This window comes from Gymnoscopelus braueri, assembly GCF_963280865.1.
Source record: "Gymnoscopelus braueri genome assembly, chromosome: 18".
Lineage (NCBI taxonomy): Eukaryota > Metazoa > Chordata > Actinopteri > Myctophiformes > Myctophidae > Gymnoscopelus > Gymnoscopelus braueri.
The window spans coordinates 9,559,194-9,584,390 of NC_137618.1; the positions used below are offsets into that span (position 1 = coordinate 9,559,194).

Genomic DNA, 25,197 nt, shown 5'->3' on the forward strand with positions numbered 1-25,197 from the left:
AAGAAGCCGTCCGGCGGAATTGTAGCACAAAAAGCAGGTAAGAAATGGCATAGTGTGTACATTCATCAGATCCCTCCCAAACACACAGAGATTTGATGTGTCCTCTGGAGTACCCACTGTCCACGGACAGACAGATATTCATGGTTTTCCACTCTGCACTGCACACCCCCGGATCATGGACACACACGCCAAGTTTGAGGCCGTTTGGTTGTGCTGCGCCCAAGTTATGCCCAGGACAGACAGACAGACAGACAGACAGACAGACAGACATTTTGAGAATTAATAGATAGACAATATCATGAAAGTACCGCTCCAAAACAAATGCTGCGGGGTCCTAGCGCTGAGGATATTTTAGAAAGCTAAGTATGTGTTCAGAAAGGGTCTTTATTACTTCAAAATACACACCCCTAGTCCTCACTAATTCTCATTCTAAGATGGCACCATGCTGTCTACTCACTCTGTGTCTCAGAGGTGGGCTGTGGACAGTTTATAGACCTGCCTACCATTGGCATCATCAGATGGTTGAGTACCCAGGAAAGCTCTTGTACAGTGGTTCTCAAACTAGGGTCCAGGGACTCCCAGGGATCCTTGAAGGGGTCCCCAGCAAAATAATTAATATACTGTTGCATAAAAATAAGTTTAATCACTTTACCCCTGTTTTATACTTCGGCTATTCAAAGAAATGCCGATCTACAAGCTCACAACGTGTCGCGATGCAACATTCTAGCATTGTAGTATTGATACTTTTACTTATTACCTTTTCCATCACTGCTTCGATGGTGACCAAGCCATCAATGTGACTACGCTGTAGTCTCTGTTGAGTGGATCGCATACAAGGTATGTGGTTAACCCATTAAAACCGGGAAAGCATCTGTGTCATTTTAGATTTAGCATTGGCTATTCAGCCTTTAGCGACATTTATCTCAGACTTCGGTGCTCTATAGCTCATTGAATGGGGCACCACACCAGTCAGAATATCATTGCATTGTGTTTTTTTGTATTATCTTGAACAAATAAAAACATACAGAAAACTCCATACATCAACACAATAACAGATTACAACCATTTTTGTTCAAGAAGGGGCAGAGAATAACAGTAATGTAACGTTTTCATATTTGGTCAAGGTGCACTTTCACAACGTTTACATATTGCGTGTGCATGCTTTCATTGTGTGTGCATGCGCGATTGTGGTCCCCAGCTAAATTAGTTAACATAGCGTCACAAACATTTTAACCACTTTAACCATTATTTTATACTTGGCTATTCAAAAATAGCAGATATAGTACAAGCTCGTAGATCTGCTACAAATCTTCTGAAGGTCCCTGGCACAAAACCTTTTCAGATTGGGGTTCGTGGCCAAAATACATTTGGGGGTCCTTGACTTGAAAAAGTTTGAGAACCATTAAGGAATCATACTTTCACTGCCAGAGTTGTACTGATCGAACACTGTTCTCTTTTAGCAAAGACATACCAGTCACACTACTATGACTATGAAGAGTTCACTGAAGACTCCGTCACCACAAACCATGAGTTCATCCCAGGCTACATCAGCTTTGACGGGGGTGAGCAGCCGCCACACCCCCCCCACACACACTCCCACCACAGACCTGCACACAGCATGGTGGCCATGCATGGTAAGTTTGCAGGCTGAGCACAGCAGTAGGACAAAAGGTTGAACATCGTTGTTGCTCCATATTCTAACTTTTTGCATATTTTTTCCGTAAATGAACGCCCTACTTGATCATACTACAGCGTCACACAACAGCATCAAAAGTAGCAGATCCACAAGCTCGAAAATAATAAAGGTGCTGTTAGGGTGCGGTCACACCGAACTTTAATTCTGCCTATCTGGGCGGATTCTGGCAATGCTTTTCAATGGGAACGGAGCAGTTTGTTACCATTTGCGGAGTTCCGCAAAAACACGCTTCGTTCCCATTGAAAAGTATTGGCAGAATCAGCCCTAATGGGCAGAATTAAAGTTCGGTGTGACCTACAGTAAGTCTACAGAAGTGCTATATTTTGGTTAAAAACATAAAGCTCCATATTATGATAGTAATCACTGATATAGAGTGTCTGTTCAGTAAGAGGGGTCTCCCCATCTCTCCTGAGTTAATAAACAGGAAATTAACTTTCATGTAGCACCCCGGTACCGTATTGAATGGAATAACGGGGCGCTTGAGTTTGTTTTTTTAACTTTTTAACCCTGTATTTACAGTATAAACCACAAGGCTCATTAACTTGACAGTAGACTTATTTTAACTGTCTCAGACAACACTTTAAATGTAAATCACATTTACTAAGGGTTGTTCGGCAAATTTACTAAGGGTTGTTCGGTTCTACAGAATGTGTTTTACCCTTTTTTTAGATGCTAGACATACAACACAAATGGTAGGTAAACCCTTTTAAATAAACCAATAGGCCTAATGCCTTTTATGAAATCAAATGAACTCTACCTAATTAAACCCTTTTGCTCTTTGGGGAGCATAGGTAATTTATGAATTTCCTCCAGCTAGTTCGGTGTTGGGCGATCTTCTCTGCTTCCCTCCAAGATGTTCCCTTTTCCCTGAGTTCCGCCTCGACAGACCTATTCCAGCTGTTTCTGGGTCTTCCTGGTTTTCTTTTCCCCTGAGGGTTCCAGGTTAAGGCCATCCTGGTTATGTTGGAGGATGGTTTCCTCAGGGCTACCTAATGTAAAGTTCCTTAATTACCTTCCTAGAAAACACACACTTGACTTGTCTTAATAAATCACAATGTCAAAACCCAAATGCTCAAATGCTTAGAATTCTTGTCAAATCCCTATTACCTTGCTTCAAACAAAAATAGGCTATCACTATTCCTCAATAGCAAACACAGATAACCTTAATCAAAATCACAGTGGGCCCACACATGCACGCACACATACACACAGAAAACAAAAAGGTTCAGGTCTGATCGTGGTGATGGTGTGACGATGGATGACTGAATCCTCTGTCCTTGTTGACGTGCAAACGCAAAAAGTCCTACTCATAGTTCTTTGTCAGATCTGTTTGTGAGGTGATGATGTATATTTAATATATGTAATATATATATTTTTAAAGCAAACATTTGCAACTCAAATCTTTGCTTCTGGGGATTCTATAAACAGTTTTCTGAAAAAACGTATGTTTTCAATGGTGCTTAAAGGGATACTTCACTTTAGGGCCGGGGAAACATTTAAAAAATATATTAAAAATAAATGAAAAAAGTAATGGAAAATTCATGGCCCCCTCACGCATTAGAGTGTCCTACTAATGTGTGAGGGGGCCTTTATTTTGCCATAACTTCTTTCATTTTTTTTTAATATATATTTTTAATGTTTATTTTATGTGAAAGTGAAGTATCCCTTTAAAACCTTTTTCATGTCAAGGACCACCCAAAATTATATGTATTTAGCCGCCGACCCCATCTCAAAATGTTTTGTTCCAGGGACCCACCAGATATGGAATCGGATCACTGCCAATACTCCTAACTTCAAATAAAGGTTTCAGAACCTTGAAAACCTTTTTTGCAAGACTGAAAACTCGTTTCGAATCTCTGAAAAAAGTGTTGAATCTCTGAAAAAAGTGTTGAATCTCTGAAAAAAGTGTTGATAGGCCGAAAAAAAATGTCAAAACTCTGAACAAATGTTTTACAGTGTTTCGCCAACACATTTTCAGAGTTTCAAATTTGTCACAAACACACTTTCAGAATATGCATTTTGGCACTGTTCTCCCTGGGTATTATTTTGTTTTACATGTGTGAAACCTTGTAAACTCCTGACTTAAAATAAAGGGTTCAAAAGGCTTGAAAATAATTTCAAGACTGAGAACTGGTTTTGAATCTTTGAAAAAAGTGTTGATAGGCTGAAAGTGTTTCTCAAATCCTTGCAAACACATTTTACAGTGTTTCGTCAACACCTTTTCAGAGTTTCAAATTGGTCACAAACACACTTTCAGAATATGCATTTTGGCACTGTTCTCCTTGGGTATTATTTTGTTTTCCATGTTAGAAACCTTTTAAATGGGAATCGTTTTTGAAACTAGCAACTTTATTGTTGAAAGACTGAAAAAAAAAATCAATGGTTAAACTTTATTTTGAAACTGTGATTTAGCGTCACACACACAGCAGCACATTCTCCTCAAATCTCTGAACACACACACACACGCGCGCGCGCGCGCACGCACACACAGCAGCAGCGGCGGCAGAGGCATGCCATAAGTGTTGAAACTCTGAAACTGCTACTCGAAACCTCGCAGGGAGGCGGGGGGGAGCGGAGGCGGGACCAGAGGCGGGGCCGTTTGAAGTCCATTCCATTCGCTCCAAATGACACACTTCAGTTTTATTCATGGTTTACACAGGAAATAATGAACTGATTACAATAATGTAAATTCTCTCAAATCAGTAACAGGTAGGTGATACATATGCCCATCAAATATGGTTTTATTGAAAGGCAATCCAGGTACCAACATTCGGGGAATATCTGACGGCTTGGAGCGCCTCAGTGCGGCTGCAGAGTTCATCTTGGAATTTGTCATTACAATTTTACTGTAATCCACATTCCTAAACCCCCCCACTCCTACACCCCCCCCCCCCAAAGGGACCCCATATTTTGTGCATTCAAACAGAACAGTTGAGATTTCATTTGGCCAGATCTCTGGCAATTGTACTTGAATTCTTATAATTTTAATGTTTATATGGTCTTTCAAGTTTATATTTTCATTTGGTATCAGTCATGAATTTATTAGAATGTATTAGAATTCATTTTCTCTATTGATATCAAGCCGGATTTTTCCACGTGCGCAAGTGCATGCTGTAACATAATAATACACAACGTGTACTGTACATATATATAGCCCACTAGGCTAACATTTTTGGGGGTTTTAGCTATGGACCCCCAAGCTCTAAGCTCCACCTTGGCGCCGCTAATGGAGCGGTTTCAGAAAAGAAAAATGAAAAAAATTAAACCGAAAAAAAGGCCTGTCTGTCTGTCTATAAATCTATTTAAATATCTATCTATCTATCTATCTATCTATCAAACTATCTATCTCCAGCATGTTGTTCAACAAATAGCAGATCTACAAGCTCACAACAACTGTTATTGTGAGCTTATCTGCTATTTTCAAATAGCGTATGTATAAAATATGTCTGAATTGGTTAGTGATTCATAATATAATCCACTTGTGGCCGATCTGAGGGGTTTGGCCAGCCTGTGCAAGTTTGAAGCATTACAGGACGAAATGATTAGAGACCAGCTAGCCGAGCACACAAACAACCCAAAGGTTTGTGAGAAATTGATAATGTCCCCAGATGATCTGACTCTCCATAAGGCTGTGGAAATAGCTTTTCAACTTGAGACAGCAGAGGGGTTTGCCAGGCAATTGGCTTGCGCCTCATCTCCACTGCCTGCACTCACAGCACAGCAGGTCGAGTCCCCATCGCGTTCAGCTAGCCCTGATCCTCTCCAGGACGCTTCCCACATAAACTATGCTGGACGACAGCGCCCCCCAGGTCAGCGCTGCAGTAACTGCGGCTCATCATCACATGCTTCCAGAGCCCAAAACTGTCCCGCCAGGGGCCAGCGTTGCCAACGTTAACGGTAAACAAAACCATTTTTCCAAGGTTTGCCGTTCTGCCCCGGCCACCACCCCACGGCAGCCTTTCTCAGCTACTGACCCTGCACCCACGACTACTATACACTCTGTGAGTGCTGCTCGCCGGCCGTTCAAGGTGTGTACTGTGGAGCTTGATGGCGTGTGCCTGCCGTTACTGCTCGACACTGGGGCTAACGCGTCCCTCTTGAATGCGGCTACAGTCACACAATTTTTCCCACACCACACGCTTGCTGCGCCGTCCAAAGTGCCCCTCAAGGGTTATGGTAATTCCAAAATTAACATTGTGGGCACCTTCAGCTCCGCGGTGCGCTATGGCACTAAGACTGTTTCCTCTTTCACATTCCAAGTGGCAAGCCACGGTGCTAACCTCATGGGCCTGGACTTGTTCACTGACCTAGGTTTTGTGCTCATGGATTACAGTGGGCTCACTATCCACCATGTTGATTCACTGTGGCCCCAACAATGGCCTGGACTGTTCGCTGGGCTGGGTTGCCTCACTGCCTTTAACCACCAGCCCCTCCTCAACCCTGATGTACACCCTGTCATCCAGCCCCTGCGACGCGTTCCTCTTGCCCTGCGCGACGAGGTGGCTGGAGAGCTCAACAACCTCTTGGAGGCAGGCATAATTGAGCCAGTCAACGCGGCACCATGGATCTCGAATCTGGTGGCTGTGCGGAAGAAGACAGGGAAGCTGCGCCTGTGCATTGATCTCAAGGCAGTTAACAAGGCAGTCATCCCCGACAAGTACCCGTTGCCTACAGCGGAGGAACTGACCACACAGTTCCATGGTTCTACCATATTCACAAAGCTGGATCTTCGGCAGGGCTATCTGCAGGTTCCTCTACACCCTGACAGCCGGAGTCTCACCGCCTTTGTCACACACATGGGGGTGTTTTGATACACGAGGATGCCTTTCGGACCCAGCTCGGCCCCCAGCTGTTTCCAGAAAATCATGGCCACCATACTAGCAGGCATCCCTGGGGTAGCGATCTATTTGATTGACATTGTGGTTCATGGCTCAACGCCTGCTGCCCACGACGAGCGCCTTCGCCGAGTCCTCCATGTCCTTGCCAGCCAGCACCTCACTCTGAACGGGGACAAATGTGTCTTCGCCGTGCCTGAGATAGAGTTTGTGGGGTTCCGCCTGAATGCCAAGGGGCTCCGTCCACTCCAGTCTAATGTGGAGGCTGTGCTACGCCTCCCTGAGCCTGCCTGTCCAGCCCAAGTGGCCTCGTTCCTCGGAATGACAGCCTACTACTTACGTTTTCTCCCTCAGTATTCGGCCACCACAGCCCCGCTGCGCGAGCTGTTGAAGAAGGACGCACCATGGGTTTGGACCCCCGCCTGTTCAGACGCCGTCCAGCAGCTCAAAGTCCAGCTCACCTCGCCACCCGTGCTCGCACACTTCGACCTCGCAAGCCCCACACTCCTCACCTGTGACGCCTCCAGCGCTGGGGGCTGTGCTGTCCCAGATCCATGCTGGCGTTGAGCGGCCCATCGCTTTTGCCTCTCGGGCTCTAACTCAGCAGAACAAAAGTACTCAGTGGGGGAACGGGAGGCCTTGGCTTGCATCTGAGCGAGCGAGCGTTGGCATATGTACTTGTATGGCCGTTCCTTCACACTGCGGACGGATCACCAGGCCCTCACGGCTCTGCTCGCAACGTCTGGCACAGGGCATAGGCCACTCAGGATCCATCGCTGGTCGGAGCGGCTCCAGCAGTATAACTTCAGCCTGCAATTCACTCCAGGTCGTGACAACGTAGTAGCAGACCTACTGTCACGGGCAACCCCCGGCCCTTCTCCAGATCCTGGTCCTGACTCCGCTGAGCAGGGCCTCATCCAGATGCTCCACTCTCCACTCCAGCCTACAGTCTCACTCTAAGAGCTCCAGACAGCCTCGGAACAGGACCCGGTGCTCTCCCAGCTCCGCACTTTTATCCGCTCGGGGTGGCCCGCTAAGGTCCCAGACCAGCTGGTTCCCTTTCACTGGGTCAAGGACGAGCTGTCCTGCTGGAATGACGTCTGCATAGCCCGCGGCCTCTGCACCGTGGTGCCTGACTGCCTAAGACCATGTATCTTGACCATGGCCCACGAGGGTCATCTGGGCATTGTGAGGGTGAAGCAGCGCTGTCGTGACCTGGTGTGGTGGCCTGGCATTGACAGAGACATCAAGGCCTTAGTGAGGGACTGTACAGCTTGCCTTCTCAGTGGAAAAACCGGCCCACCCGCCCCGCCGCCGCTGCAACCGCTGCATTGGCCTGACAAGCCCTGGGAGCACCTCCAGCTCTACATCTGCGGGGAGCTTCATGCAGTCCCACACCACCAGCGTTTCATGGTGGTGGTGTACGACCTTCATTCCAAGTGGCCTGAGGTGCTCTCCACGGGGACTGTTACCACCCGCGTGGTGACTGAGTTCCTGGACTTGCTCTTCTCCCGCTGGGGGCACCCTACGGCCATCACGACGGATAATGGCCCCCAGTTTATCTCTGCGGAGTTTGCTGCCTTCCTGGAGGACAAGGGCATAAAGCACGTCCGTACATCATTCTACCACCCTGAGGCCAACGGGGGGGTGGAAAGATTTAACCAGACACTGAAGAATGGCATCAGAGCTCACCTGGCAGATGGCTTCTCCTTCTCTACAGCTCTTCGCCGCACGCTTCTGCACTACAGAGCCTCACAGCATTCCACTACCGGTTGCTCCCCAGCATTCCTCATGTTGGGACGGGAGCTGCAGCTGCCTTTGGATCGACTGAGGGCTTCCGTGATGGTGCCACCTTCAGCTCGAGGGCGCAACAGAGTCCGCCACCGGCAGCGTCAGATGAAGCAGCGTTTCGACAGGACACGGAGGGTGAAGACTCCATCGTTCGCGGCCCTGGACTGGGTCCGCGTCCGCCGCCCTCACAGGGGCCACAAGCTGCAGTCTTTCTGGTCCACGCCTATGCAGATAACCGACCAGCTGGGGCCTGCCACTTTCCGCCTGTCCGATGGGTCACGCTGGCATGCCAGGCGCATTCGGCGAGTGCCACCACCTGCTGTCGTGGGGCCGGAGGCTGCCATGCCTGTTACACCGCCTGCTGCCGCAGGTATGTGGGCTAATACTGACTTTGAGTTTACAGCAGGTGATATGGACTTGCCCCCGGTGCGCCCTGTGGCACCTGATGACCACCCGGTGGTGGTGCGCCCTCCGGCACCTAATGACCACCCGGTGGTGCCCGTGGCACGGCCAGTTCGAGACCGGGCTCGACCAGATTACCTCAAGGACTATGTTACCAATTTCTGAATGCATAAGACATTGGGGGGGTGGGGTTGTGTTTCATGGTTTTCTATGGGGGGGGGGAAATGTTGTGTATGAGTGTACCGTTGTGTTTACGACACTAGACCGTAAAGTGTGACTGCTCTGTTGTTGTACCGGCTTGTAACGTGCGTTGCCAGCGTATATGTTTGTTACCCAGTAAAGATGGACCTATAAAGCTCACCCTTCTAGTAGCGTGCCTTATTATGTGGATATAACAAGTTGTAGTAATAATAATAATATGGGTAATAATAATAATAATAATAAGGGTAATAATAATAAGGGTAATAATAATGATGATAATAATAATAATAATAATATATAATATATATATTTTTTTTATTATTCTGAATACAACATTAATGGACTGAACCAGTCTGTCTGTCTGTCTGTCTGTCTGTCTGTCTGTCTGTCTGATATAAATTATTATATTATGAACCATACACTAACCACTTCAGACCTATTTTATACATACGCTATTTGAAAATAGCAGATCTACAAGCTCACAGTAACCGAGCTTGTAGATCTGCTATTTGTTGAACAACGTGTTGCTAATCACCGCGTTGGGAGCTTACATCTGGGGCTGTCATTACTGGACTGATATTATTTATTGGGGGGGGGGGGGGGGTTCAGCTGTAGGCAAGTGGTACATATTGCTGGAGATAGATAGTTAGATAGACAGACGGACAGGCAGACAGACAGACAGACAGACAGACAGACAGACAGACAGACAGACAGACAGACAGACAGACAGACAGACCGATCGATCTACAAGATACATAGATAGATAGATACATATACACAGACAGACAGACAGACCGACAGACAGACCGACCGAATCACACTAACCGATGCGCTTACTTTAATTGTGATATAATAATAATAATTATAATAATCCTACACTTCGCAGATATAAATGATTATATTATGAATCACTAACCAATTCAGATGTATTTTATACATACGCTATTTGAAAATAGCAGATAAGCTCACAATAACAGTTGTTGTGAGCTTGTAGATCTGCTATTTGTTGAACAACATGCTGGAGATAGATAGTTTGATAGATAGATAGATAGATATTTAGATAGATTTATAGATAGACAGACAGACACACCTTTTTTTCGGTTTAATTTTTTTCATTTTTCTTTTCTGAAACCGCTCCATTAGCGGCGCTAAGGTGGAGCTTGGAGCTTGAGGGTCCATAGCTAAAACCCCCAAAAATGTTAGCCTACAGTGGGCTATATATATGTACAGTACACGTTGTGTATTATTATGTTACAGCATGCACTTGCGCACGTGGAAAAATCCGGCTTGATATCAATAGAGAAAATGAATTCTAATACATTCTAATAAATTCATGACTGATACCAAATGAAAATATAAACTTGAAAGACCATATAAACATTAAAATTATAAGAATTCAAGTACAATTGCCAGAGATCTGGCCAAATGAAATCTCAACTGTTCTGTTTGAATGCACAAAATATGCTGATATAGAATTATTATGAGTGACCCCTTGGGCCAGGGGGGGGGGGGGGGGTTCGGGGGGGGGTCCCTTTGGGGGGGGGGGGTGTAGGAGTGGGGGGGTTTAGGAATGTGGATTACAGTAAAATTGTAATGACAAATTCCAAGATGAACTCTGCAGCCGCACTGAGGCGCTCCAAGCCGTCAGATATTCCCCGAATGTTGGTACCTGGATTGCCTTTCAATAAAACCATATTTGATGGGCATATGTATCACCTACCTGTTACTGATTTGAGAGAATTTACATTATTGTAATCAGTTCATTATTTCCTGTGTAAACCATGAATAAAACTGAAGTGTGTCATTTGGAGCGAATGGAATGGACTTCAAACGGCCCCGCCTCTGGTCCCGCCTCCGCTCCCCCCCGCCTCCCTGCGAGGTTTCGAGTAGCAGTTTCAGAGTTTCAACACTTATGGCATGCCTCTGCCGCCGCTGCTGCTGTGTGTGTGCGCGCGCGCGCGCGCGTGTGTGTGTGTGTGTGTTCAGAGATTTGAGGAGAATGTGCTGCTGTGTGTGTGACGCTAAATCACAGTTTCAAAATAAAGTTTAACCATTGATTTTTTTTCAGTCTTTCAACAATAAAGTTGCTAGTTTCAAAAACGATTCCCATTTAAAAGGTTTCTAACATGGAAAACAAAATAATACCCAAGGAGAACAGTGCCAAAATGCATATTCTGAAAGTGTGTTTGTGACCAATTTGAAACTCTGAAAAGGTGTTGACGAAACACTGTAAAATGTGTTTGCAAGGATTTGAGAAACACTTTCAGCCTATCAACACTTTTTTCAAAGATTCAAAACCAGTTCTCAGTCTTGAAATTATTTTCAAGCCTTTTGAACCCTTTATTTTAAGTCAGGAGTTTACAAGGTTTCACACATGTAAAACAAAATAATACCCAGGGAGAACAGTGCCAAAATGCATATTCTGAAAGTGTGTTTGTGACAAATTTGAAACTCTGAAAATGTGTTGGCGAAACACTGTAAAACATTTGTTCAGAGTTTTGACATTTTTTTTCGGCCTATCAACACTTTTTTCAGAGATTCAACACTTTTTTCAGAGATTCAACACTTTTTTCAGAGATTCGAAACGAGTTTTCAGTCTTGCAAAAAAGGTTTTCAAGGTTCTGAAACCTTTATTTGAAGTTAGGAGTATTGGCAGTGATCCGATTCCATAACCAGAAGCAAAGATTTGAGCCAAAAATATATATATATATTCAAATATTTGCACAATGTTCAAGAATTTTCAAAAATACCAGATCTACAAGTTCATAGTGCGGCACTCGGTGCCACACTATGAGCTTGTATATCTGCTATTTCTGAATAGTCAAAGTATAAAATATGGATAAAGAAGTGGTTACACATATGCGTTCCCGGTCTGAATGGGTTAAAAGGTGCGTGTGGCTCTTTCTCATCCTCTCGTCCACTTGGTTTTGTCCTCAGGTGTCAGATACAGACCGTACAATAACAATACCACTCCTCCTCCTGTGTGACCAGGAACCGGCGAACCAAGAGACACCGATTCAAGATGCAAGATGGCATACCGTCTCTGTTGGGTGGAAATCTCAATATGTCCAAAACTGTTACTTTTTAGGATTCAAATTCAAAAGCATCAAAACTAGATCGAAACGCGACGCTTCGCGCCGCGTTTCGCGCCGCGTTTCGAGCCGCGTTTCGAGCTTGCAGATCTGCTACTTTTGATGTTTTTCTGTGACACTGTAGTATGGTGAACAAGTAGGGAAGTAATTTCCGAAGAAAAAAAACCTCATAGTTAAAATATGGAGGTAAGAGGTTTCTGCCTGACAGCAACATACATCGTATGTACAATAATGTTTTAACTACACAATGAAATTCTTACTTTGCCTTCCACCAGAGGTATCATTTCAGAAGAAAGAAATTGGGGGGTGGCAAAAATAAGTTACCACTTAATGAGATATTTCACTTTCAAACATGTTTGGGGACATTTTAACGTGTACTCTGGCTTTTGTGAACACCCCAGACAGTCAAGTTGCTTGATTCAGTATTTAGTCTTTTTTCCCCAGACAAACAAACACCCTTCCTATACTAACCTACTGTAACTTCAAACTTAATTTTAACCATGATAGATTCATCACAAACACCCGTCCTTGGTTCTGGTAACCAGGGCCGCAGGAAGGGTAGTGCGAACGGTGCGGCCGCACAGGGCCCCGCACTTTTTGTGTGTGAACAGAATCACATTTATTAAGAGTTATAAAAAGAAATAACCGCAAATAACCACCAAAAACTCGGAAATATCCGCCCAAAGCGCGCACGCGACTTCGCACAGGGCCCCGCATTTCTCCCAGACGGCTCTGCTGGTAACCTTCTAATACGTGAGGGGGTTGTGTATTTTCAATTACTTTTTTCATTTATTTAAATTTTTAAATCGTATTTAAAAATGTACATTTTCCCAAAACATTATTTAAAATAAATGAAAAAAGTAGGCTACAGGTAATTGAAAACCACGGCCCCTTAGGCATTAGAAGGCCAATGTCAGTCACCAGAACCAAAGATGGGTGTTTTTGATTAATCTACAACATAAAAACTGTCTGGGGTGTTCACAAAAGCCAGAGTAGACGTTAAAATGACCCCAAACATGTTTGAAAGTAAAATATCCCTTTTAACCACATTTCCAGAATAGCGAAAGTGATTATCATTAATTAATTAATAGTGGGGCATTCTGAAAACCTGTGCCTTTTCTCTTTATTAATTGTTTTACTTTTACCTCTACTTCTATCAGGTGTAATCATAGTTGAGACAAGAATGTAATCATTGTCTTTGCAACAATTGTGTTTGTAATTAATATTTTTTATACTGTTTGTCTTTTTGTCTCCTGAGCTCACACCAAACCAAATTCCAATCAAGGTCTCATCGAAATGCAGTGGGGAAAGTAACTAAATAGTAAAATACCAGTACAATATTTAGGTACTTTTTTTCCCACTGCTGTGCCACGCTAGCCTGGGATTACTGTATCATCTCTTTTTTGGATGTTTTTATATTTTTTTATTGAAACACGTTTCTCAGTCTGTGAGCCTTTTCTGTTTTATCGTGGTCGCACACCCCCTGCTCTATGTTAAGTAAGTCTAGAGGGCAAACTTGAATATTTTATTGGATTTGTCTATTTTTATTTCTTTATTTCATTGTCTGAGGAAAAGGTTGCTTGGTTTTTTGATTGATTGATTGAATACTTTATTAGTCAGAAAGGTAAACAGCACATTTAGGCTAAAAGGATAACACAAAAAAAAGTCCTGGGGACCATTGTGGTCTAAAGAAAATAGAATAAAAAAAGGTTTTGTGTTAAACTAAAACTTAGATAACTTACTGTATCGTATTGTCTCCTTTGTTATTATACATTCCTTATCACAAAATGTAAATAGATTAATTTTTCATATAGAAAGGAGAACATTTTAGCGATTGGAAGGGTTTTAAATTGTGATGTTCATCTGTTACATACTTCTAATGCGCTCAGTAAGCCTATTTCTTTGTATTTGGTGAAATGTACTCATCTGTCCATTAAATAAGTAATTGTCTACAAAGTTACAGGCGTGCTGAGACCACTGGAGGTCCAGGTGCTCAACGGTCACAAAGGGGCACATTAAGTGCCCGGTTTTTGGGGGGAACTGACCGATGGGGATCTGATTTCCGCTTCCTGTCACTCTTTGCAAGTACAACCTGTTTTCAGACTACGACATTTGTTGGGGAGGTTGACAGGTTTAGGTGTTTATAAAAGGTCAAAGTGCCAAAGAAAAGAACCCCTCTACTAGAAGTAGCCTCTCACATTTATAATTTTTTTGGTATTTGTCTGTTTTTGTTTTTTTATATGATTAATATTATTTTGGGCACTACTATTATTATATGTTATTTTGCTACAATACATCTTTACAATAACTACTCAAAGTTACATTGTGTAATTTCAAACATAATTATTACAATTATAACTGTGCTTACTCACACTGTCTTTGACAATAATGTGTGAAGCCCCTCACTCATTATCAGAGAACCAGGGTTGCAAAAGTAACCTTGAATTTACATGTCTAACAGTAACTGGGGCTATTTTGTTTTTGTTTTACCTTTATTAATCTCTCAAGAACAGATTCTAAGAGTAAAAAAACAGCAGAGGGCGCTGTTTTTCCTTTTTATTTGGCGATGGGTTCCCAGATTGTACCTTTATTAACCCTGGGGAGGTTGGGACGACTTGCCCTGTAAGCACTGAGATAACTTGCCCCAGAGTGACGTGTGATATTGACAGTAATCGGCAAGCATGCTTTATCAAAACACACCCTCTCCCTCCTCTAAGCTGTGCAAAAATGATATGGGTGAACATATATATACTTATCACAGTGTTATTACATAAATAGTGCAGTTTATTTTTTTGTACTGACATAGACTGCATGTCAAGAAATGAATGTCTTTTTTTTTTTTTACATAACTCCCTCCCTTTGGAGATATAATCAGTGGGACAACTTAACCATTTTATTCCATTTTGGTAACCTTTATTTAACCAATACAAACACATTTCGAGTGTGAACTGGCCAAGAGGCAGAATAAAATGACACGTCTTTGCCAAACTTACACTACAAAACAAACAGCAACAGGACATCCATGATGCACAGGCAGCAATATACCTAAAATACCTCCCCCTTGCATTATGCAGCTGTAAAGTTTCATTTCTCCAGAAGCCCTGAGAGAGGGCAGAGACACACACACACACACACACACACACACACACACACACACACACACACACACACACACACACACACACACACACAGAGAGAGAGAAACAGAGAGAAACAGAGAGAGGGAGTGAGCAGAAGAAAGGCAGACAAAATAGAGAAAGAGAGAAGAAGACAATTATTTACTATTCAACAATAATTTAAGTCATATTAAAAGAAAAAAGGCAGATATCTGCGGAATCATCTCTCATATTCACTGTTAGGTAAGACCTTACTGTCTTTATCATGTTCATGATTTGTTGTGTTACAGAACATCGGTTTAACCTCTTAAATCCTCTATTCTTAGTAAACCGGATGTGAGTTAAAACTGTACTTGGACTGTACTTTTTTCCATCTACACTAAATCTACACCAAGCTCTCACGTTGTGAGCTTGTAGATCGGCTATTCTTGGCTAATGTTTCCCCCAGAATATGCATGCTCACAGCTCTGGTTTTAATGCTCTGTACTAATGTTTTGGTAAACAACATTGCAACTATCGATTAGTTTCTTTGCAATTATTCTATTTATTACTTTTTTGATGAATCCGAAATTACTGTATCTCTATTAACGATGATCAGCAGTGGTCAGTGGTGATGTGTGAATCAAATAAAGCACTGGCTCTCAAAGTGGGATCCATCCGGGGACCCCCAGGGGTCCTTAATGAGAGGGTTCCAGGGGGGTCCCCAGCTAAATGAACCAAATGGACCCACACTTGTCCATTTGGTTCCATTTGTACACCCTCAGAGTTAATATATAAGCATTGAGAATTTTTGGCTAGATTGTGGTTCCAGTATACTAACTAATAGTTCCGTTTTCTTTCAACCTTTTTGATTTCAAGGACCCCCAGTTTGATATGCATTCAGGCCACGGACCCCCCCCCCCCCATTTGATAGCATTTCTTTTAAAATCCTCAGTGTTAATTTAACTCTGACAGTGTACAACTGGATCTGCAGGGGTCCATTTGGTTCCATTGTGTACGCTCTCAGAGTTACAGACCCGTTTGTGTTCATTTGGACCACCGGTGGTCCCCGGACCCGTCGTTGGGAACCAGTGTTCTAGACAGTCAAGGTCAAGTTTTTATCTTATGTATCCAACCCTCCTTAAGACCTTCAGAAAGCCTCTCTCCCAGACAGAGATCTGTTGGACAGTTAACGTCTCTATCCTGTTTGCAAACATTCATTATAAAAACACAAAGACAGTGGTTGTGATCACCTTTTATTGATTCATCTCACATCTTGGGTATATACGAAAAACTAATTTAGAAGCATGCATGCATTGTGGAATTTCCATATGTTTTGACAATCAGAATAGTCAGACAGTTCAGATTTCACAACATGCAGGCCTGGTATGTATTGTTTTGAGTACAGACTGGCCCTATATGACACAAGCTTCCCGCTTATCTTTGCGTGTAACTATGGTCAAGGTTTGATTTGTAAAAAAGAAACCCCACAAAAAACAGAGGGGTGACATTTTCTTTTTAACAACTATATGGCATAATATGTCCCACAAAATGTATAAAGTTACTTGTTTAAGCAATAACAATCATCCTTCTATAGATATATAGACTCAGGGGGGTCCTTGCTAAGGGCTTGACTGTATTACTATGTATAGGGGAGACAAATGAGTTTCATTTCATTCTGGCATTTCAAATGAGTTTCATTTCATTCTGGGATTTCAAATGAGTTTCATTTCATTCTGGCATTTGTTAAGGCACCAAGGCGGCAGTAGCTCAAGGGTAGAGCGGCTGGATGGGAACCCTGAGGTTCCCAGTTCGATCCTGGGCTCTCCCAAAGTTAGCGTTGAAGTGTCCTTGAGCAAGACGCTGAACCCCTAATTGCTCCCGATGGCAGGTTGGTGCCTTGCATGGTTTCCTCCGCCATCGGTGAATGTAATGAATGTAAAAAAAATGTTATTTGTGTCCAAAGTGGCCTCTGATACCCCAAACTACAGTGCTGCTTTAAGCCCTACTGTATCTACTTTTTCGTATAATAAATAGTGACAATAGCTGATGGACCACGAGCTAGGAAATAGGAATGTCAGTGTGGTTAATATGTTAATGTGGTTGATATAAATCTTTAATTAAATTGATCATTTTTGATATTATCAAACATCAATATCAAACTTATCAGACAGTCTACAAGGAAATGCATGTATTTAATTCAGTCTGACCAGAAGCAGGGATAAAATATATATACGCAATTATTTGAGATAATCTCAATTATTTTGCATAATCGTCATAATAGTTTCCATGTAAATGTTTCTAAATATATTTTCAAACATTTTCAAAAATAGTGGATATAGCAGATCTGCCATGTCACAACGCCATATTGTGAGCTTGTAGATCAGCTATTTCCACTATTAATGTTTTTTTCTAAGTATAAAGTTGTTAAATATGTCAGTAATTTCTTTGTATGTTTAGGTTATTTTTACACATCTGCCCTATGCGACTTCAAAGCCTAAAATCCCAAACAGAAATGTAATTTCTATTCATATGCTCCCAGTGTTCAACGACATCATTAAATCGTCAACCGCAATCGCTGGTATCGGTATCGGTATCGGCGAATATGCCAGTCTATGGTTTGACACAGAACTGTACTCTCAACAAACAAGGACATGTGTCACAACTTCACACCACAGGGGAAAGATAATGTGGTGACAGCTGCATCTCTGCAGGAATGATCTAACTAATGGAATTGAAACATACATCAAGTATAATCAATACCACAATGACTCTATTTGAATATTCAGTTACCATAAGGGGGTCATAACTCCTCTAGTACAGTGGTTCTCAACCTGTGGGTCGGGACCCCCAGGGGGTCCCCACATGATTTTTGGGGGGGGTCCCCTGATGACAGTAATGTGACAATTTAAGGACCCTTTTGATACCTTAAAAAACATTAATGAAAAAAGACCATTACTGCATCACAAGTAATCAACAAACTAAAAAGTGGTGAAACATCGGCCGAATATAAGAAAGAGGCGCGTTGCGAGGCGTTGTGAGCTTGTAGATCAGCTATTTTCACTGGGGGGTCCCAGTTCAAATATGATTATTTTGGGGGGGGGGGGGGGGTGCATGGCCTGAAAAGGTTGAGAACCACTGCTCTAGTACATCTACTTATCTGCTTCACATGGATGGGAATGTTGTATGGGAACATACTGTAATTGTAGAGCACTGTTTCCCAAACCCCACATTTGGGGAAATATAATTTTACCCTTGTTTCAAGAAATGTAAAATGATTATTTAAAAATATTTTCAAAATCTTCAAAAAGAAAAATCAGACATTTTCCGAAATGCAAAAGAAAAAAGAATTTCAGGATAAAAGATACGCTCGACATGTAACGTATACCGTTGGTTACTGTTATGATTAAATTGCTATCTGCCTTTCTCAGTCTATGAGGATGATGCGCATGAGACAAGTTGAGACACCAGTTGATGATCTAGAGCAGCACAGGAGAACGATGCATCGTGGAAGGGACTCACTGAGGTCACACAAGTGTATGAGTTCAATCTGTTCTGGTTTATTGAAGAGAAATCACAGAGTGTGTATCCGGCATTACAGGTTACGTCCCAGTGGTCATCACGTGGGTTTAGCAAAACACAGATACATACGAGTTCATTTGAGGGTGAAATGAGCTGTAGGTTCGGAAGTTCAAGCAGATGCTAGACCAATGGGGCTTCTTCCTGTCTCTCGAAGTTTGTGGCACACAGGAAATAATAGCACAATGTACCTGTTAATCTGTTTGCACATCATAAACGGTTATGGTGTGCAAACAGATTGGTGCATCTGAGCTCGCAAGTATGCATGCAAATAAACCTGAACTAAATGCATATATGCTAGACTATGATAAGGAAGCGAGACAAGACACTTCGACAGACGCAACACTTCGGCCCCTCTGTCAACCCAGCGTGGCCCCCCGCAGATAAGGAACATCAAGTTTAAGTTCCATTATGGCAGGGCACCGTTGTCACCGTTGTCTGGACTCTCTCAGTCTGTTCTCCGATGCATGGTTAACTACTGCTGCTGTTGGACTTCAACTTGGGGGAATTCCCTCTCTTACACACATCCTCCTTCAGACTGAGTGACAGATATTAGAGCATTTTCCTGAGAAGAATCACAACATTTGTCAATAACCAATCAAATGTAACGTTCTTTGTCTTTTTTTGATGAACAGGTGGAGACGATGGAGTTCGTAAACCATGAGCAGGCCAGCCTTCTGCTGCGGGACAAGTATGTGGTGGTGCTGGGAGACTCCAGTGAGTACAGTCCAACTTTAAAGTACGGTTGCACAATTAATCACATTTTAATCGTGATCACGATTTTGGCCTCCAACAATTAGATGAACATGATAGTCTGATTACTGACATTTATTGATCTGTTAATTAGCAGGAATGTGTAACACAGGGTAAAGGTGAAAGCAGTGCATTCTGAGATGCACAGAATTTGCAGTAGGTGAATAAGAACAAAATATGATTATGATTCAAAAATATTCATGATGTACAGTAGCACAACATGAATGTGAAAGCAAAGTTATGTTTATGTGACAGTGCAATAAAACATATTTTTGTCACTAAACTCAATGAATAATTTTGGTAAATAATCGTGATCTCAATATTGATCCAAATAATCGTGATAATCATCTTGGCCATAACGTGCAGGCCTACTTTTTAAACTGTTGTAATGTTTTATGTTTTTATACAATAAATGCTTAAGAATCAATGGTGTAAAGTAACTAAGTACATTTACTCAAGTATTTTCAACTTTTTACTCCACTACAATTATTTGAAAACTTTAGCTGATTTAGATTATTAATAAAAACTCTTCTCTATTTTATACTTATGATATTCGAAAATAGCAGATATAGAGGCTGACAAGGTGACGTGTTGTGAGACAAATTTTGAAACATCTCGATTGGGGGCGGGAGGGGGGGGGGGGACTATTCATAATGAATACTTTTACGTTGGTACTGTATGTATAAGTGGCACCATTGTGCTTGTATTCCTCAGTTCAGAGGTCAGTGTACAAGGACCTTGTTCTCCTGCTCCAGAAAGACAAATACCTGAGCTTAGGACAACTGAAGAGCAAGGTAAATGGCAACTGAACTTGTAAGTACTGTCTCTCATTTTCTAACTTGGGTTTATTTGGTTAAATTGGTCTGTACATTGCACTGCTCTCCCTCATATAATAAGTGTATCTTTTCCGCCCCATGCTGCTGTTATGTGTGTTTAGGGTGAGTTGAGTTTTGAGCAGGACCGCTTGGTGGATGGGAGCCCCCTGCACAACGGCCCGGGGTACCGCGAGGTCCGAGAGTACCTCTCCCACGGCCACCGGCACCTGGTCCGCTTCTACTTCCTGACCCGGATCTACTCGCCCTACGTGCAGTTGATCCTGGAACACTTCCACAACTCAAGCCTCAAGCCCGACGTGGTCATCGTCAACTCCTGCCTCTGGGACATTACTAGGTCAGTGTGGTTCTCAAAGTGGGGTCTCCGGGGACCCCCCCAGGGGGTCTCTATCCTGATTGGATTCATTTGGTTTCCCGACCTGAAAATATTTTCTCTGTTTGATAAAGAGCTGGAGAGACATGGAGACCCCCGTTACCGAACAAACACTCTATAGCAGTGGTTTTCAACCTTTTTCATATCAAGGTCCATTATTTATTTGGCGTTTAAGCCACGGAACCACAGTTTGATGAGATTTAGACTCTCAGACCCAAAACTTAGAATATTTGGTTATCGTTGGATACGATTTTGTCCACAATTCCATGCTGTATTGATGTGGTACCAATCGGCAAGATAACAGGCAAACGTTGATCAAAAACAATTATTTAATTAAGTAATGCAGATGCTTAATAATAATTTTATTCTTGAGAGCGTAAAATTAAACCAAAAGGATCGTAAGGGCCCATTAGGTTTCATTTTACACTCTCAAGAGTTATAAGGGTCCATGTGGTTACCAACTCTCCATTATTAAGCTGGGGACCACCTGGAACCCCCTCAAGGACCACTGATGGTGCCCGAACCACTGGTTGGGAACCACTGCTATAGCAATGAGTACTATCAGAATAGCCTGGCATATATCACTGCGTAGATGGGCTTTTGTTTTTCGCACTGGCAGATTCGTCTGGTTTCCCAGGCTATTATCAGAATAGAGCTATTTAACACTTATTATTATTATTATTTAACCAAAGAAAATCACTTACCCTATATCTTTAATATAGCGTTACATCAGTTTGATAACTTCAACCCTATATGTTTGAAAATAGCCGATCTGTTGTGAGCTGGTAGATCTGCCATTTAGTTACTTTGCAGATTTAGATTATAACAAAACATACATTAACCACTTAAACGCTGTCATGGTCAAATCATGATAAGACAAAAAATTAAAAGGGTAAAAATTGAGAAAAATGAGTAATGAAATATATGAACGTAAAAGCTGCCAATTTTTTTTTCACAAATGTCTTACAGTAATTTATTTGAACGGTGCCCTTTGCTTTCAAACAGACTCACAGTCAAAGTGATACCAGGGCTGCATCGCCTTTCATCGAGGCATCAGAGTAAGAAAAAAAAGAAAGAAAAGACAGTACATACAGTAATACAATGATTGTTACACTGGTCTTGGCATACAGCCATAAATCACAAGTGTTCATGTTCAAACACAAAGTCTGTATCATGTCCTATGTTGCTTCAGGTTCACCGGTCAGTTTTTTGATTGATTGAATACTTTATTAATCAGAAATGTAAACAGCATGTGGTACAGTAAGACATTAAGGGTAAAAGGATAACACAAAAAAAGTCCTGGGGACTCGTTTCCATTGTGGTCCTACAGTATGTATTCAATTCATCAACATAAGAAATAACACAATAATACATGTTATCAACAAATACAAAACACTATATGTACAAAGGAGAAAAAAGCCAAAAACTGGCTGCAGTGAATGACACCACCTTTCTATGGGAATTTGCTTTTACCTCCCCTTGTGGTCTCCTGATGGATGTTTGCCAGTTTTGAAAGAAACCAGTGGCACATCTCTACACATCTTTTAACACATCTTTTAATGGATTCAGGGCATTCCACATGTTGGTGGCAGAGCAGTAGAATGAGAACTTTCACATGTTTGTTCTATATTTGGGTAGTACCAGATCATGGTCGCTCCCTCTAGTGTTGTGGCTGTGGGTGTCACTCACAGAGAAGTAGGAGTTAGTCAGGTATGAGAGTATTGAGGTCACTGTCCCTTTGACTATCTTAAATCTAAAAAAAAATATATCAGGTGGGCCATGGGCTTTTGGCCGATAAGTAGTCGAATCAGTTTGTTTTGGGAGGTCTGAAGCTTAGTTTTCAGTGACATTGAGATGTTGGAGAACCAAGAGATGCAAGCATAGTCAAAATGGCATTGAAGTCAATTTGCGGTTCAGAACGAGGGTAGACGCACTTCTCTAACAAATAAAGGTGTCGTTCCTGATGGATTGCTAAGTAAATCAGAGGTTACTGGACAGATCCTTGGACACCGTCCAAACATCTGGGCTGGAACAGGGCCCTATACAAACAAAGGGAGATTCCCCCCATGACAAATGGTCTAGCCTGGTACCATGAGTCGAATGCCAGACAGTGTGGCATCACAATAGGACACTATACTGTAGGTACTGCTGTATATAGCTTACAAAATACATGCAAGACAGTTATTAAGACTGTTATGGAATTGTGTCATATCATAGCCTATTCTGACGTTGCTTCACTTATGATGTTGTGTCAAGTAGGACAAAGTCAGGCTGACATTGAAACTGTTGTTTCAATATCAGCCTGACAAGTGTCACTTGATTTCCTATTTATTACCTTGCCATATTATGGCAAAGTAATAAATAGGACATCAAGTGACAATGGGATATTGTAAAAGCATGTAAAAGCATGTCCAAATAAGCACAAGAGTTTGGTCTGGTAATGATTTTTAAGGGGAGATAGCCACTTCACTTGGGGAAAGAGGAGGGGGATATGCGCTATAAGAAAGCTTCATGAAATGAGTTTCATTAGCTAATCTTGCATTGGTCCATGGACACTGGCTTCTGCACGGCTCTACAATAAAGACAACTTATCAACACTTTTTGTCTGTCTGTAATGTGAAAATAATATATCTGTATTTTTCCTGTCACAATGCAATAGTATTATTTCCGATGTGTTTGGTTTGTCTAATATTGTTTAATGTGATAAACATAGATGTGTATAAAGAAACAATCTCTTTAACAATCATCCTAAGGACTGCATTATTTTACCTGCTCTGCCATGATTATAACCGGTCCTTTTTTTTTTACCAGTTTAAATATCTTTAAAGTGGCAGTAGGCCTATACTCCCATAAAATCCCTGGGTATAAGGGGTTCACTCATAATTCCGACCTCCCATTATTCTGACTTCCTAATAGTCAGACAAATGTTAGGTTAGTGTGAGGTTAGGGTTGGTTTTGTGCATTCAGATATGCTAACTGCGTATGCGTGCGTGCGTGCCTGCGTGTTGTTGTGTTCAGGTATAATAATGCTAACTGGCTGGAGGAATACACAGTGAACCTGGACAGGTTCTTTTATGGGCTCACAGCGGTGCTGCCTCAGGAGAGCCTGGTGATGTGGAACCTCACCATGCCTGTCAGCCAGAGGAACAAAGCTGGATTCCTGCGTCCTGTGGTACAGTACAACCCATGTGTTACAAGTAGCAACATTTGACTTGGAAAAGTACAAAAGTATTTGTAAAAAAAAAAATGTCGAATAGGCGAAGTATACTGTTAAATAGGGCTTAAAGGGATATTTCACTTTCAAAAAAACTTTTGGTCATTTTATTGTCTACTCAGGCCGTTGTGAACCCCCCAGACAGTTTTTAAGTTGCTTTATTCAGTATATAGATATTTGATATTCATTTAATCAGCCACGCCCCCTTCCTATACAAACCCATTGTAACTTCAAACTACATTTTAACCATGTTAGATTCATCAAAAACACCCGTCCTTGGTTCTGGTGACTCATACCGCCCCCCTAATACGCGAGGGGCCGTGTTTTTTCAATTACTTTTTTCATTTATTTTTAAAAATGGAAAATGGGAAAATGGGAAAATGGAAAAAATAAAATACAATAAAAAAATAAAATAAAATAAATGAAAAAAATTATCATTATATCTCAATATGACGGTTGCACAAAGTTTGCCGTTTATCTTTCATTAGTATCATACTACACTTGGGAATCACCTTCCTTTCTGATGCTAGACTGTGGGACAGATATTGTGTATATATATATTCTGTACACATAGGTCTCCTTTGTCCTCAAAAGACCCTGACCAGATTCTGGTTCACACTTCCGCTCACATGCTGTCAATAATCATTCACACTGTGTCCACAGGTGCATGTAAATGTCTTTGCCAAAAAGACATTTCTGGCTAATGTTCAGTACTTGTGTAAGATACTTAGTCACTCTGCACCTCTTCCTGTCCCTCAGATGGCATACAGGGCTCTTCAGCTGGATCAGGATGTGATTAAGGCCAACTGGTTCAGCTGGGAGCGGGCCATTGCGTACGGGCTGGACGTGTTGGACCTGTACACCCGCTTCCGCTTGAACCTGCAGCAGCGTATGGAGGACGGTGTGCACTGGGACCACCTGGCCCACCGCAGGATCACCTCCCTGATCCTGCAGCGCGCCGCCGAGGCCTGGGGAGTCCTCTCCACTGATGGTGAGCAGGGGGATTTTAAACCCATTAAGACCCGATTCTAAAAATGTCTCCTAAATTTTTTTCTGAAAAACGCATGTTGCTGTATCAGTGGTTCTTAGTTAAATGTTTTCATGTCAAGGACCTCCAAAATTAAATGTATTTGGCCGCCGACCCCCATCTCAAAATATTTTGTTCCAGGGACCCCCCAGAAGCACTTTGAGCTGCATGTCATGTCATGAAAGGTGCTATACAAATAAAGTTTATTATTAACGGATTAAAGGAAGTCACAGGCTTTAATCAGCCATTTTCCAGCCTCTATTACGGTGATGATGATGATGATGTCTATCTATCCTCAGGTTACTT

The 25,197-nt window shown here is 42.2% G+C and overlaps 1 protein-coding gene across 1 annotated transcript in view; it reads left to right on the plus strand.

Moving 5' to 3' along the window:
* Positions 1 to 434: 434 nt before the first annotated feature.
* Positions 435 to 25,197, plus strand: part of fam113 (family with sequence similarity 113) — a gene marked incomplete at both ends in the record, with an annotated part of 30,192 nt that continues 5,429 nt past the window's right edge. The window contains 9 exons of the mRNA XM_080456689.1: positions 435 to 471; positions 1,461 to 1,634; positions 17,655 to 17,745; positions 18,929 to 18,950; positions 19,327 to 19,408; positions 20,159 to 20,238; positions 20,382 to 20,614; positions 23,669 to 23,822; positions 24,624 to 24,855. Of these exons, the coding sequence (XP_080312815.1) occupies positions 435 to 471; positions 1,461 to 1,634; positions 17,655 to 17,745; positions 18,929 to 18,950; positions 19,327 to 19,408; positions 20,159 to 20,238; positions 20,382 to 20,614; positions 23,669 to 23,822; positions 24,624 to 24,855 (1,105 nt within the window). The remainder of the gene's footprint in view (positions 472 to 1,460; positions 1,635 to 17,654; positions 17,746 to 18,928; positions 18,951 to 19,326; positions 19,409 to 20,158; positions 20,239 to 20,381; positions 20,615 to 23,668; positions 23,823 to 24,623; positions 24,856 to 25,197) is intronic.